General features: G+C 39.2%; 1 protein-coding gene across 2 annotated transcripts; it reads right to left on the bottom strand.

Annotated features, from left to right (window-relative positions):
- Window positions 1-258: 258 nt before the first annotated feature.
- On the bottom strand, window positions 259-9,550 carry CHRNA9 (cholinergic receptor, nicotinic, alpha 9 (neuronal)). Of its 2 annotated transcripts, none has more exons than XM_010283739.1 (5): window positions 9,514-9,550; window positions 4,284-4,429; window positions 3,329-3,483; window positions 2,171-2,703; window positions 259-815 (listed from the first exon to the last, which is right to left on the bottom strand). In XM_010283739.1, exons 1-5 carry the CDS (start codon window positions 9,548-9,550, stop codon window positions 259-261), a joined length of 1,428 nt encoding a protein of 475 aa, XP_010282041.1. The 2 variants fall into 2 exon arrangements, with proteins under 2 accessions (XP_010282041.1, XP_010282040.1); XM_010283738.1 differs by lacking the exon at window positions 9,514-9,550 and adding an exon at window positions 5,529-5,598.
- Between the last annotated feature and the right edge of the window lie 2,732 nt (window positions 9,551-12,282).

Here is a 12,282-nt window from a genome sequence, read left to right as displayed (position 1 = left end):
ACCCATCAAGATGGAGCACAGAGTGCTTACCCCACAGCCTCACCAGCACTGCAGTCCTGTACTAAAAGGTTAGGACAGTCACTAACAAAGCTCTCAGCTGAGCAATGTCTCAATGTGCTGTCACAGCCTATGGAACCAATTTGTTTATTGTTACAGAATGCAAGACAAAGATCTCAAAAGCACCCCTGTCCCAGAGCTCCACCAAAACATGCTAACCCAGTATATTCAGATTTACAAGAGAAATATGTTTGTCTTCAGTTAAGCTGCTTTCCCAATGACCAGCACGCTCATAAAAAACACCATGATAAAGAAAATCCACATGAAAAACCTGTCCATCACTTTGGCAACTTTTTTCCACTCAATTCCTTTGGCCCTGCTTGCTTTATGGTCTCGAACACAATTTGCAATATACTCAATATTTTTAATCAGCATTTTGTAACAGGAACAGCAATTAACAATCTCCCTAACATTTTCACCATGATCTCCATGGCTTTTATTCAAATTTCCATTGAGCTTTTCCTTGAGATGATAGTCATCATTCTTATTGGAAAGGTGACTCCTTACCTCTTTGTGCCTCCTCTGACACCCACCATCCCCCTCTAACTTACATTCTTCTTCCTTCTCTCTTTTTGGACTTGTGCAATTTTCACCCACATCATAAACAAAAAAGATTTTTGACATGTAGTCCAAAATAATCACCCTGGCCCATTGTGGAACAGGCTTTGCTTCTGAGCCACAGTGATGGAGATTCATTATAATGATCGTCAATGCAGTGGAAGCTGTGATCATGGTCATAGTTGCTATGTAATACTTTCCTGGAACACAAAATAAAACCATATTAAAGATGCTACCCTAATAAAAAAATTCAATGCAGAAATAACAACATGACAACACAGTGCTAAATGTAAGTGCAAGTAAAACCAGTTCTTAATCACCCTGATTCTCTATACTTAAATAAAAAATTACCATTTAAAAACAAAGATTAAAGCCATTAAAGTAAATCCACATACTTGTTACTGGCATGCCTTTATCAGATGAGTAAGTGACTACTGTATTAGCATGGTAAATATTTGCAAGCCAAAACCTCTGATTTCTCCAAATACACCCATTCAGAAAGCAGCTTTAAAACATTTATCAGGAACCTTGCTCTTTTCCTGGTGTCTGTAAAATCCCACTGTTGATGGCTTCACATGGCACATTAGAAATCCCGCTTCCTGATGTATTAACACAAGTGGATAATCCTTTGTTGGAGCTATCAACGCACCCCACACCAGCAGATGGATACCTTCGCATCCACATGGGCCAGTGAATATCCAGACCTTGCTGGTGTCCACAACTAGTGTGCTGACAGCTGAGAGGCCAGGCTCCAATACAGAAAGCCCATATTCTGGGTAGGAATAGTTGCTGCTGCTGTGGGAAATGCATTCAACTTTCCTATTCATTGACCAGTTTTTGGTCTCAGTAAGCCATGTAGTTTTCATATGCACAGGAATAATGAAAATAAAAATAATGAGATCTGAATTATCTTAACAAAGCTGGAAGCTAGCGTGGAGGCAACTGTGCTCCTAAGTCCTCCAGAAATCCCACCAGGGCAGCCAAGCAGCCTCCTGCCCCAGGGGACAGACCAGCCAGGAACAGGAAGAGTGTCCCAGCAGAGTGTCCCAGACAGGACAATGGTGAACACCACCCTTTTCACTACACATGAGCTCTTCTGAACTCTCAGATGTAAACTAAAATTCAGCATTATGCGTTGCCAGGCATTACAATTCAATGTGACAATTATTGGATATCAAGTCAACCCTGAGTGTCCGAGCCAGGCCACCCAACCATCTGGATCTGACAGAAACATATCTTGAAACAGTCTTATCTTGATAAGTTAATTATCTTCCATTACTAGCTTTATTAAAATATGTGATAAAATAGTTCTAAATTTCTTATTTTATTTAATAAATAGAAATAACTAGCTAATACATAATTTTAAATAAACGCAAAAATAACTGAAGAGCTTCAGCATACCTGTACAAATTCCATACATATTTTAAGTATTTCACTATGTTTTAAAAATGCAGCACCTTTATCTTCCCAGAAGACACAAATTATATATGGTCTCCCTGACATACGGCCCTGTTATTAATAAGCTATGTTTAAAGACAAAGCATGTAAGGCTTACCTATCAAAGGTACATTTTCAGAGGGAGGCATGCTCTCTGCAACCATCAGCTGGAACACAGTCAGAGCAAGAAGAACCGTAACCCCCAAAGACACTTTTTCACCAGAGTCTGCAGGGAGATAGAATCCCAGTGGGGCCAGGAAAGAGATCAAAATGCAAGGAAGCAATAGATTAAATATGTAGAAAGAAGACTTCCTTTTCAAAATCAGTGTGAAGGTCACATCTGGATAAGGCTCAGAGCAGCAGCCATAAGTGACAACGTTCTTAACTGCTGGCATACCATGAATCTCCCATTCCACATCTTCTACAAAGTCAGAGAGGTCACCACTATCAAGAGAATTGATGATGTCTACCTGATTACCATTATAGGTCCAGGACCCAAATGTAAGGTTGCACTGCTGGCTGTCAAAAGGAAAATAAGATACATCCACAACACATGAACTCTTTGTGATAGCGGGTGCATCCCAAGTGATTTTTCCATCATATCTCAACACAACGTTAGTATTCACTGGTTCTGAAAAGTCATCATCAGCCCTGAAAGACAGAAAAGCGACAGTCAGGATTGACCAGCAACAGTCCTATTTTTATTCATAATTTATTAGGATATCTGAATTTATTAGGATCCTGAATTTTATTAGGAATTTGCTATTAACTATTATTTATAGGTACCAGTGCCATTAATACCAAATGTCAGGACTGCTAAATAATGTTGTATTTGTTGGCAATAGCTTCTTCAAACTTGACCTCAAACAGAATACAGTAGGATAAGAATCTAAAGATGAAAATAATCTGCTGGTCATTACTGGCCCAGGAGACCAGACAAGGAGTGCAGCCTTTGTGTACCACCTTTTTGTGGATACACTATATTCCAGAGCTCTTCAGCAGCCTCAGCACAAAGCACTTCAGACTGCCAGGGTATTCAATTCCCAGTGCAGAGAAATTCAGAACAGCTTTGCTGTGTAGCATAATCAATAGACAAATCTTGGTTATGACTTTATTGCAAAATATTTAGATCATCAACAACAATTGTTAAGACAACAAACATACCCCTTGCTAAGGTAAGGTGAAGCGATGAAAGTTCAGACTCCGTGGGTCAATTCCTCCTTCAACCCCCTCCCTCCAACAAATATTCAAGCTGATTTTCTCTAGCCATACTCACTTGTTATATAGGACTATATCTGGTCTCCAAACTAAATTGCTTGGAATCCTGATAGAATCTAACCCATCATATTTATCTTTGTCCCATTTGAGGTATGCATCATACCAGCTTTGTCGAATCCATAAGTAAGCTGACAAAATTTGGTTCCTTTCATCCTGCATAAAAAGGTAGAAATATTTCTAGCTGAAGGTGACAAAATCACATCTTAGATGCAGACAGAGTTTGTTGTATAGTTTTAAAGTACTGCCCAAAACAGGCCAGAATGCTGACAGGCCACAAGAGTGCTTCTAAGACAGGTACTTAGGCCCATACACTGTACAGGGAGCTTATTTATTTGGACTTTCTCTTGTCCAAACCTCCTCCCCCCCTCCACCCTCTAGCTTTAATCATAGCTGTCTAAGGCTCCTGGTATCTTAAGAATTTACTTTTACGAGCTTCAGAATACCAAACAGCTAACATATTCTGTCTAACAAATTCTCTGAAAGCTTGGTGAGGCCTTGAAGTTGTAATTCAGAAGTCACAAAAATTGTTTTCCATTTCCCTTCCAGACACATTTTCTTTTGCCTTAACAGTATCTCAAGCTGAACCAAATTTATTTTAAAAGTTACTGGAGGCTAAAATAGCGAGTTTATGTAGAAATTAATTGCATCTTAGAAAAAGGATTTTCTCTTTCTATTTAAAACTCAGCAAAAGTTGCCTGGAGGGTGCGATGCCAACACCTAACTACAAAAGAAATCTTAATTCAGCAGCTGTAAGTTTGCAGGCTTATAATGGAAGTCTTAGTGTTGCAATCAGGTAAGAATTTACAAAGAACTGGAGAACATGACCCTGGTGAGGAAGCATTATTGAAGCTGTGACAACAAAATGCAAGTTGCTTTTCCTACTCCAAGCAAAATGTTTACAGCTAGTACGTTTCTGTACATCTTTGGAAAAACAGAACTGTCCTCTTACTCACCATGTCTTTAATTTGGGACAATGTGATCTGAAGGGTGACATTCAGTACTTTATCTGTGTCTTCCACTGGTCTTAGAGCATTTGAGTAGTCTTCAAACAGCTCATTAAAGAGCATGTGAGCATATTTTCCTTTGGCTGATTCTACAGCTAGATAACATAGATTTGTTCAGTACATCAGATTAAGCACTGAGCAGTATCAGAAGACATCCTCTTTTTACAGCTTCAAGTAGTATTTGCTATAACTAATATTTATCATTCACATACTGAAGAATATCATCATTTAGTGTGGAAACAGAAGTAAGCCTGATGAAGCTATTCAAATAAAGACAGTATTCACCTGTAGTAAATGAATAGCTAACTAGCTTTTCACACACACTGAAAAAAAGAAACCCTCTTCATCCAGAGATTCCTGCTTTTTTGAGGGTAAATATCATTACCTTTATTTTACTGATCTATTTCATAAGCACACAGATTTTTGACTTACAGTCACACATCTGCCATGCTAAAATTAGAAGCAAAGTCTGAAGTTAAACCTGCTCCCAAGGTAATGACTTGTGATATCTCTCTAAATGCAGCACTGATTCATGCTACTTTCAGAATTTACCTTTTTTTTTTTTTTAAATACCACTTGGAAAAAGTCTGAGCTGCTTTTCTTCACAAACTGGCAATTGCATGATGTATGGACACACCCTTGGACTAACACCTTTCCCAAACCATGTATTTGGAGATGCTTCTTGCTATCCAGACTTAGTCACTAAGGATTTTCCACTGAAACTTCAAATTTTAAATGACACTTTTGCTGTTCCACACTGTTTTGTGCATCACAGTTTCTCTAGGCAATGTCTGTATTACCTTTAGATAGATTCACACATTCCTGCAAGCGAAGAGCAAGGACAGTAACGCTCGCAAGACTTGCACAAACGCCAGCCGGCACTATGTAGGAAGCAAGTGCTTTGGAGTACATTACTCTCAGGTGACTCACAGTGACTTCCTGGACTAATTAGAGTTCAAAGCAAACCTTTCTGTTTAAAAAGAAATCCTAACAAACCAAAGCTTCACAAAGAGCATTTAAGTTCTGTATATACATGATCGTTCATTTTGTCTATGCATCAGTGAGACGAAGTAAAACAAAACAGATTAAAGACTTCTGGAGCTCAACCACGTAAGACGCACCAGGGCACCAGCTCCTTTCTGAGTAAAATAAACCTCAATACAACATTTATTAGCTATCAAGCAGTATTCTCACCTTGAAGTATCACTGCTGTGAACAGCAACCACAGAGAGACGTAAAAGGAGGACAGGTGATTTCTCTTCATTTCTGGACCTTAAATAAAACTGTTCACCCAAGGGCATAAAAATGTTTATCACTATCCAAAAAAACCAAAGAAAACAGCAACATAAAGATGCCAAGGCACTGATGAGATGCTACTAGCAACTCAGACCTCCCTCCGCAGCTGCCAGAGTCCTAGAGCAATCCATGGTCTCTGTCCCTGCCACCGCCTTGGGCTCTGATGAACGCTCCCTCTCTCCGTAACCTGAGAGCTGCCTGCTCTGAAGCTAATGCTGAGAGAGAAGATGAAAGGATGGGATATCAGTAGGAAAATTGTATTCCATTGTATTTTTTACTACAAATGTAAGATTTTCTTCAATTTATGAACAACCCTTTTACCGTTCTTTGGTGGGCCACGATTTACTGCCCCTATGTTCAGCAATAGCTTGCTCAGAACCAGTTCTGTGGAACTTGTGGACCTTCACAAAAAAGTGACCTGCCTCAGTATTTCCATTGGTACAGTCACACTGCACATCATACATCCAATATGTCACACAGCAAAAAACACACATCCTACCTACTCCTATGCTAGCAAAACCATGTTTTCACCTGCCAAACTGACGCCACATGGAAGAGATGCAGCTGCACCGAAGCTGGACAAAACATGCAACATTTGCAGTAGCCTGGTATTGCTGTGCAGACTTCCACTGGTGTAGACAACTCTGAGACCAGTACTCAGCACAGTAAATCAGGAGAAAAACGGGATTCTGCAGATAAAGTGCCATTTCCCAATACAGTATAATTTTTTTCAGATCAGTTGGACAAGACTTTACAAAGAATGACAGAGTTATTGGACAGCTCTTGCATTTAGCCAAAGACTTACAAGAGAGAAATTTGAAATGAAACGATACCACACCTGACCTCCCACCTATGCCATTGTCAGATCTTCATTAGCTCTGTCTATATTACTCATGTTGCCAAGTTAGTTTCCTAGTACTGCAAGCATTTTCTTCCAAGTTTCTCACAGACAAGAGGAGATTACTTTCCCCTTTCCATAGTCCAATGCATCCTTCATGATACACTGCAGTCCATTTTGCCATCCTTTTAGAACAGGTAACAGAAAACAGTCACCAAAATAGAAAGGTGAAAATATAGAATGAACTACCAGCAAAAAGAATTGGTCTAGAATAGTGCTGATCCACACAAAATAAAAAATACTGTTGCTTTTCTCTTGTGTAGTCTTTTGGCTAGAAGGAAGCTGATCCCTCCATACACATCATTTCTATACAGTAGCACTCCTGGCACTCTGGCTAATGTTTCTGCTTTCATGGGGTCTATAAATCAATTACATTTATGGCCAGGTTTAATAGTTAAGCAATAAATAATTTCAGTCAAAGCACCTGTAATGAAATCCATCTCTGTCACTTCATTTGCTGAATTGTCAAAGGGGAAAAAAATGGAAAACATATTACAAGTCAAAAAGGTCAGAGCAGCCCATAGGCAGTATGTAATAACCTGCTTTTTCTGTGGGAAGAAGGTATATGCTGTTAGAGACAACAAAAATCGGAGACGAAAGACGAAAGGTTTTTTGGATACAGTCAGATCAGTGCATTCTCAGGGGACACCTTTAGTCTACAGCACATTTGCCATTATGTCAACAAATAGTTACTGCTTCACATCTCTTACTGTAATTACAAAAGTGACTAGGGATACTGCTTTTACGTGTGCTGCTATAAACATTACTGGAACCAAGACTAAGCTTGCTTTGCCACAGGCTTGAGACAATCTTGTGATCTGTTACACCAGCAATACGTATCTGCCAAGCAGTGCAGACTGATACACTTTAATTTGCATAAGATCACCTATATTAAAGAACCCCGCACTTCCATTGTAATGGCATCTTGAAGGGAAACTGCAGGTTCTCAAAAGACAAAACCAAGAGGCATGCTTACATGTGTTGTTTACCCAATTTATTCTTATACACACATGTATTCCATATATTATTCATTATAAACTTGCAAAGGGATAGACCATAACCTCTCAGTTATGATCTATCATATTTCCAGTCATCAAATATATCCAATAGTTGCCGCACATTGGACATACAGACAAACATGAGCACACTTAAGAGCAGAACATGCTTGTTATGTTTGAGATGCTGCATTGATCACACAGTGCTTGTAAAAATCAAACTAAAATACAGCCAAAAGCCTTTTCAATATTACAGATACAAGAAATATAACAATCCTAGTATGCCAGACCATTTGGCTTCTATATGTTTGTTCACAAGAAACCTGATCTGTAATTTTAATCAAAATGTCCCTAATGTAGACATTTTGTCTGAAGAGCAAGCATTAACATTAACTGTTGTTCATTGATCTGAGAGATTCATCCACAAACCCATGCTTCCTCGGAATATAGTTTTAAATTGTGGCATAATCTATGGCAATACTACACCCAGATCAGACATCCCATTTAACATTTGAATGGAGCTTAAATTTATAGTTAGACAGCGCTCTATTTTTACAGTAATAAGTTCTGCTACAAAGTCAGGAATTAATATAAACTACGAAGGAGCTTACAAAGATAATCTAAGAAGAGTGACGGGTGCTTGGAAGTTAGAATCAAGCCATTAAACTCTCCTAGAACTAGACTCGTTCCCAGCGAAAATTCAATTATCTTGTCAGAGTGCATCTGCCAGCAGATGGCCCTGTTAGCCAGCCTACTGATGTACCTAGCTAGTCAAGACTACTTTTGTCTACCACACAGAAATCACATCGCGTTTTAATCTACTTCGATTAATTTCGTTGATTATTTGCCTTACATTTGATATAAGACAAGCAGAAACAAGATGTTCTGTTAAAGAAAAAAGATAAGCAGAAGGAACAAAACCGCTCAGCAGCTGAATCTGACTCCCGGGTCTGCCTACCGTACATGAGACCAGTCACAAGAAGGTTTCAGGGCAAGCAAATATGTATCATTGTCAACAACTGCACGATAGGAAACCATATTTAGAGCACAGGCTGCTTCTGCTGATGCAGAGAGTGGTTAAGGCCCGTGGCACAATATCCAACCCTGCTTCCACATATTTTATTCAAATATTTGACTTTGTGAGAATGCGTATGGGCTATCAACGGAGCAGAACATTGTGTTCATGCTTACATTCAGTGGGACAAGAGCGTACCATTCACTGATGCGTTGAGCTTGTACAACGCTCATGACACATAACTTTTTATGGTTCTAGAGAAATACACATGCTGTTATCAAGAAAACATTAAAAAAATCTGAATCCAGTGTACTGCCGTGTAAGGGAAGCTTGACTTTGCATACACTTTAAGGACAGACTGAAGTGGAGATGACATTGAAGGGATCTCTTTCATATTAAAAACTTCCAACTTCAGATATTTATCTTTACCACACTATAAGCAAAAAAGCAGGAAAGAAGTTTAAAAACATTAAAGAACAATGTTGTCCTTTCAATTAAACAAATCTTTGCTCTCCTGCCTAAAACAACAATTTGCTCCTGAGGCTGAGGTTTTGACATGTACATTTTCAGCATTTTTTTTTTAATGGATTCTTACCCTTTTTTGCATAAAAAGCATTAAGAGTTTTTAAGTCTCCAACTGGAAAAGCTACAGATATTATATTATCACAGGCCTCAAGGCCGTCTGTACCATTTATAATCCACCCCTTCATCAAGGAACAATAAAAAAGAACAGATTGGTTTCTAAGCACAGTTTGTAAGAAGTGTCTCACAGTCTGCTTGTACTTGCCTTCCTGCCAGTTTTTCTTCCCAGAAGCTGTTGCGTTCACATTCTTTGCAGTATTTGCTGCAGAATATTATCTTGTGATGGGGTCAAGCAGCACACTAACTCTTCAGAGTCAGACTTCTCTCCTTAAACTAACTGAAGTCTTAACAGCATGGGTAACAATGGCTCTTCTTGCCAGTAAATAGCCTCACCGTGCCTGCTCTGGAGAAGGAGAATACAGACCTTCATTTAAATACAGCACATTTCTCTCTGCCTCATTTTTTCTCACCCACCTGCTGCCTCCTCCTTCCTTCTCTCTCAAAATCCCCTACCACCTGAAACCGGCATACTCATTCATATTTTCTTCCATGCTGTTGTACACATGGAAGATAGGACATACATTAGGAAGCGTTCACAATGTCAGGTCAGGAGAATGTAGAATACTAGCCACATTTTCCAGAGATGGGAAATCCTAATTTACATGTTACAGTTGCGAGTTTTTCTGAATATAAATTTTACTTGGGTCTACTTACACAGGCAGCTCTGCCGACCACCTCCCAGCACCTAAAGTACAGAAACCTTTTGCCCCTAGAAGCTTTGTATTATTTAATGGGATCTAAAATGCAGCATGTTCATCCTTTTTCACCAGGATGCTTGCAAGCTGACTGGTATTTTGTCTGTCCTTGAGAAGCATTCAGTATCTGACAGGATTAAGAGCAAAGATATTTTATAATTTTAACTATCAGAAAGCTATTTTATATACAGCTCTTTCTCATTGGGATAATTTCCAGCTTTGTACCATTCCTTTGAATGGCTAATCACAGGGCCTGTGCTCTACACAAAGACAACCTCTGGGCCTAAACACTGTTACAGATCACAGGTTTGCTCTGACAGGCAGCCTGATGCTCCAAGACAAACTGGATTGAAGAAATATTTCTGTCCTGTTACAAGGGTACAGACAGATTCAAGCGTCGTCTTCTGCATGATCACTCTTGAACCATGGAAGACAGCACACTACGTTGGCTTTCAGAAGTAGAGGGAAGCCCCTCAGGCTGAAGACAACTCTAGGCACCCCAGAAAGCAATTCCTTCAGCTTGTGTGCACATCACAAAAAAAAAAAAAAAAACCAGATTAAACCAATATCTGAAGAAGCTGACTGAAGGACAACGGTTTAGATACTAAGTCAAAACTGAAGTTTCACATGCTGTCCAAAATTCAAAGGGGGGAAACATTCGTTTAAAACACTGCTGAAACACAAGTGTATCTGCATAGAGGGTCCAGCACACCCGAAAACATCTGCTTTCCTGTTAAGTTCACATCCACCTTGCAACACAGAATATGGTACATCTAAACTTCTGTGTCTTTATCTGAGCTCCTCAGAATTTGAGAGTTCCCTACAAAGAGCTGAGACTAAAGCTGTGCACTAATACAGTGCAGCTGGCTGAAAAGGCAGGATGCCAAAAGATGATGAAGACAAGAAAAAAAATGCAGACCATAATGTATCAACCTAAAGTTTAGCTGTGTTTTCAAGGAATTCACAGAACTTAAGTGCAAGATGGCTGCTAAAACAGCACTAACACATGCTACTTGACCAGTGTTGTATACAATTTTACTTACATTGTAATACAAATCTCTTGGAAAAATAAGCTAAGCAAATGTTTATATTGCAAAATTTGGCATTATCTAATTGTTTCTGCTCCACCAAATCACACACATCAATCTATCCAGGGGATTTTCTCCATGTTCCCAGAATTTACAGGAAGAAAACAGAAATACTGCTTTACTCAGAGTGCAAAATGCCCACCTTGGCAAACCACTCCAAGGGCAAGTTTTTTCTAAACCAAATACACTAGTTTCCAAGCTTAAAAATATTGCAGAGCTGCCCACTTTTAAAAATATCAGAGCAGCTACATGGGGGAGGACACAACTCTAAAATACCACAGTGCATTTATGCCTGAAGAAACCTCCCTGTAGGATAAGGCAAGCAACAGCTACTCATCTCTTTGAGGGAAAAGAACTGCTGATAAATCATGGTTTTAGCTACTGAAACATCTTATGGTACATAGGCACTGACATTCTTTAGAATGTCCTAGCATGAACACAGCTACGTTATGACTGAGCAAAAAAGTTTCTTCTTGAGCCAAATATGGTTGTAAACCTGCAGTTTTATTCAAACTCTGCAACTACACTTGTTCTGGCACAACAGAGTCATTTAGATCTTGGGGACAAAGCACCACCGCCTCAGCTGAAAACAGCAACTCTTGTCCTAAGCATCTCTGAGCACAGCAGCTGGAGATCAGTTAAGGGACGCTGTATTCATACTGTTGGTTTTCATCTGCAAAATTCTAAGCAATTTTCCGATGCCAAGGTCTTGGCTCCTTCTTTTCAAACCACAACAAATGCATTGAAATGAAGGTTTAGTATTTCCAAGGGAAAGAAGTTCAGGTGTTAATACAGGGAGTCACCAGCAAGGAACATCCTTTTCTTCGGTTAACTGAGCTGAAAAAACTTATTTCGCCTATATAAAGACAAAGAATTTGCCATCTAGAAGTGTTAGCCTACAACACTGATCTGAACCTTACAGGCTTAATAACTGCTATTTTTCAAGTTCTATGGAAGGTGATATGAGGTATAAAAGCTGTTAAGGCCAAAAAAAAATGTGTTCTAACATTAAAATGCTACTATAACTGCATATTATACCTGGTTGGTTTGTGTGCTTTGGAAAACATTTGCTGCTTGCCTGCCAACAATTGGCAGGGGGCCATGAAGTATGTTTGCCAACTGCGCAACTGCTTTTAGCTTGAGGAAGGGCATGAAGGGTGTTTTATTCTGAAACAGAACCAAAATGTTAGGCAAAAGGCAAGAGAGATTAGTGCACAGCTTAGTTATAGCAGAGCTATGAGAAGACAGACTGTCCTACAATCATATATATAAATATAAAAGTGCAAAAGCCAGTTCTTTAATATAAAAGAGCTAGTATC

This window comes from Phaethon lepturus, unplaced genomic scaffold (genome assembly GCF_000687285.1).
Source record: "Phaethon lepturus isolate BGI_N335 unplaced genomic scaffold, ASM68728v1 scaffold20163, whole genome shotgun sequence".
NCBI classification, from domain to species: domain Eukaryota; kingdom Metazoa; phylum Chordata; class Aves; order Phaethontiformes; family Phaethontidae; genus Phaethon; species Phaethon lepturus.
This window is presented reverse-complemented; position numbering and strand designations above follow the sequence as displayed.

Excerpts from the sequence above, each read along its gene's own strand:
- CHRNA9 (XM_010283738.1), bottom strand. The coding sequence starts at position 5,598 with ATGAAGAGAAATCACCTGTCCTCCTTTTACGTCTCTCTGTGGTTGCTG. Across the intron at positions 4,430-5,528 it reads CACAGCAGTGATACTTCAAG|CTGTAGAATCAGCCAAAGGA; the intron begins GTGAGAATACTG and ends TATGTTATCTAG. Across the intron at positions 2,704-3,328 it reads GATATAGTCCTATATAACAA|GGCTGATGATGACTTTTCAG; the intron begins GTGAGTATGGCT and ends TCTGTCTTTCAG.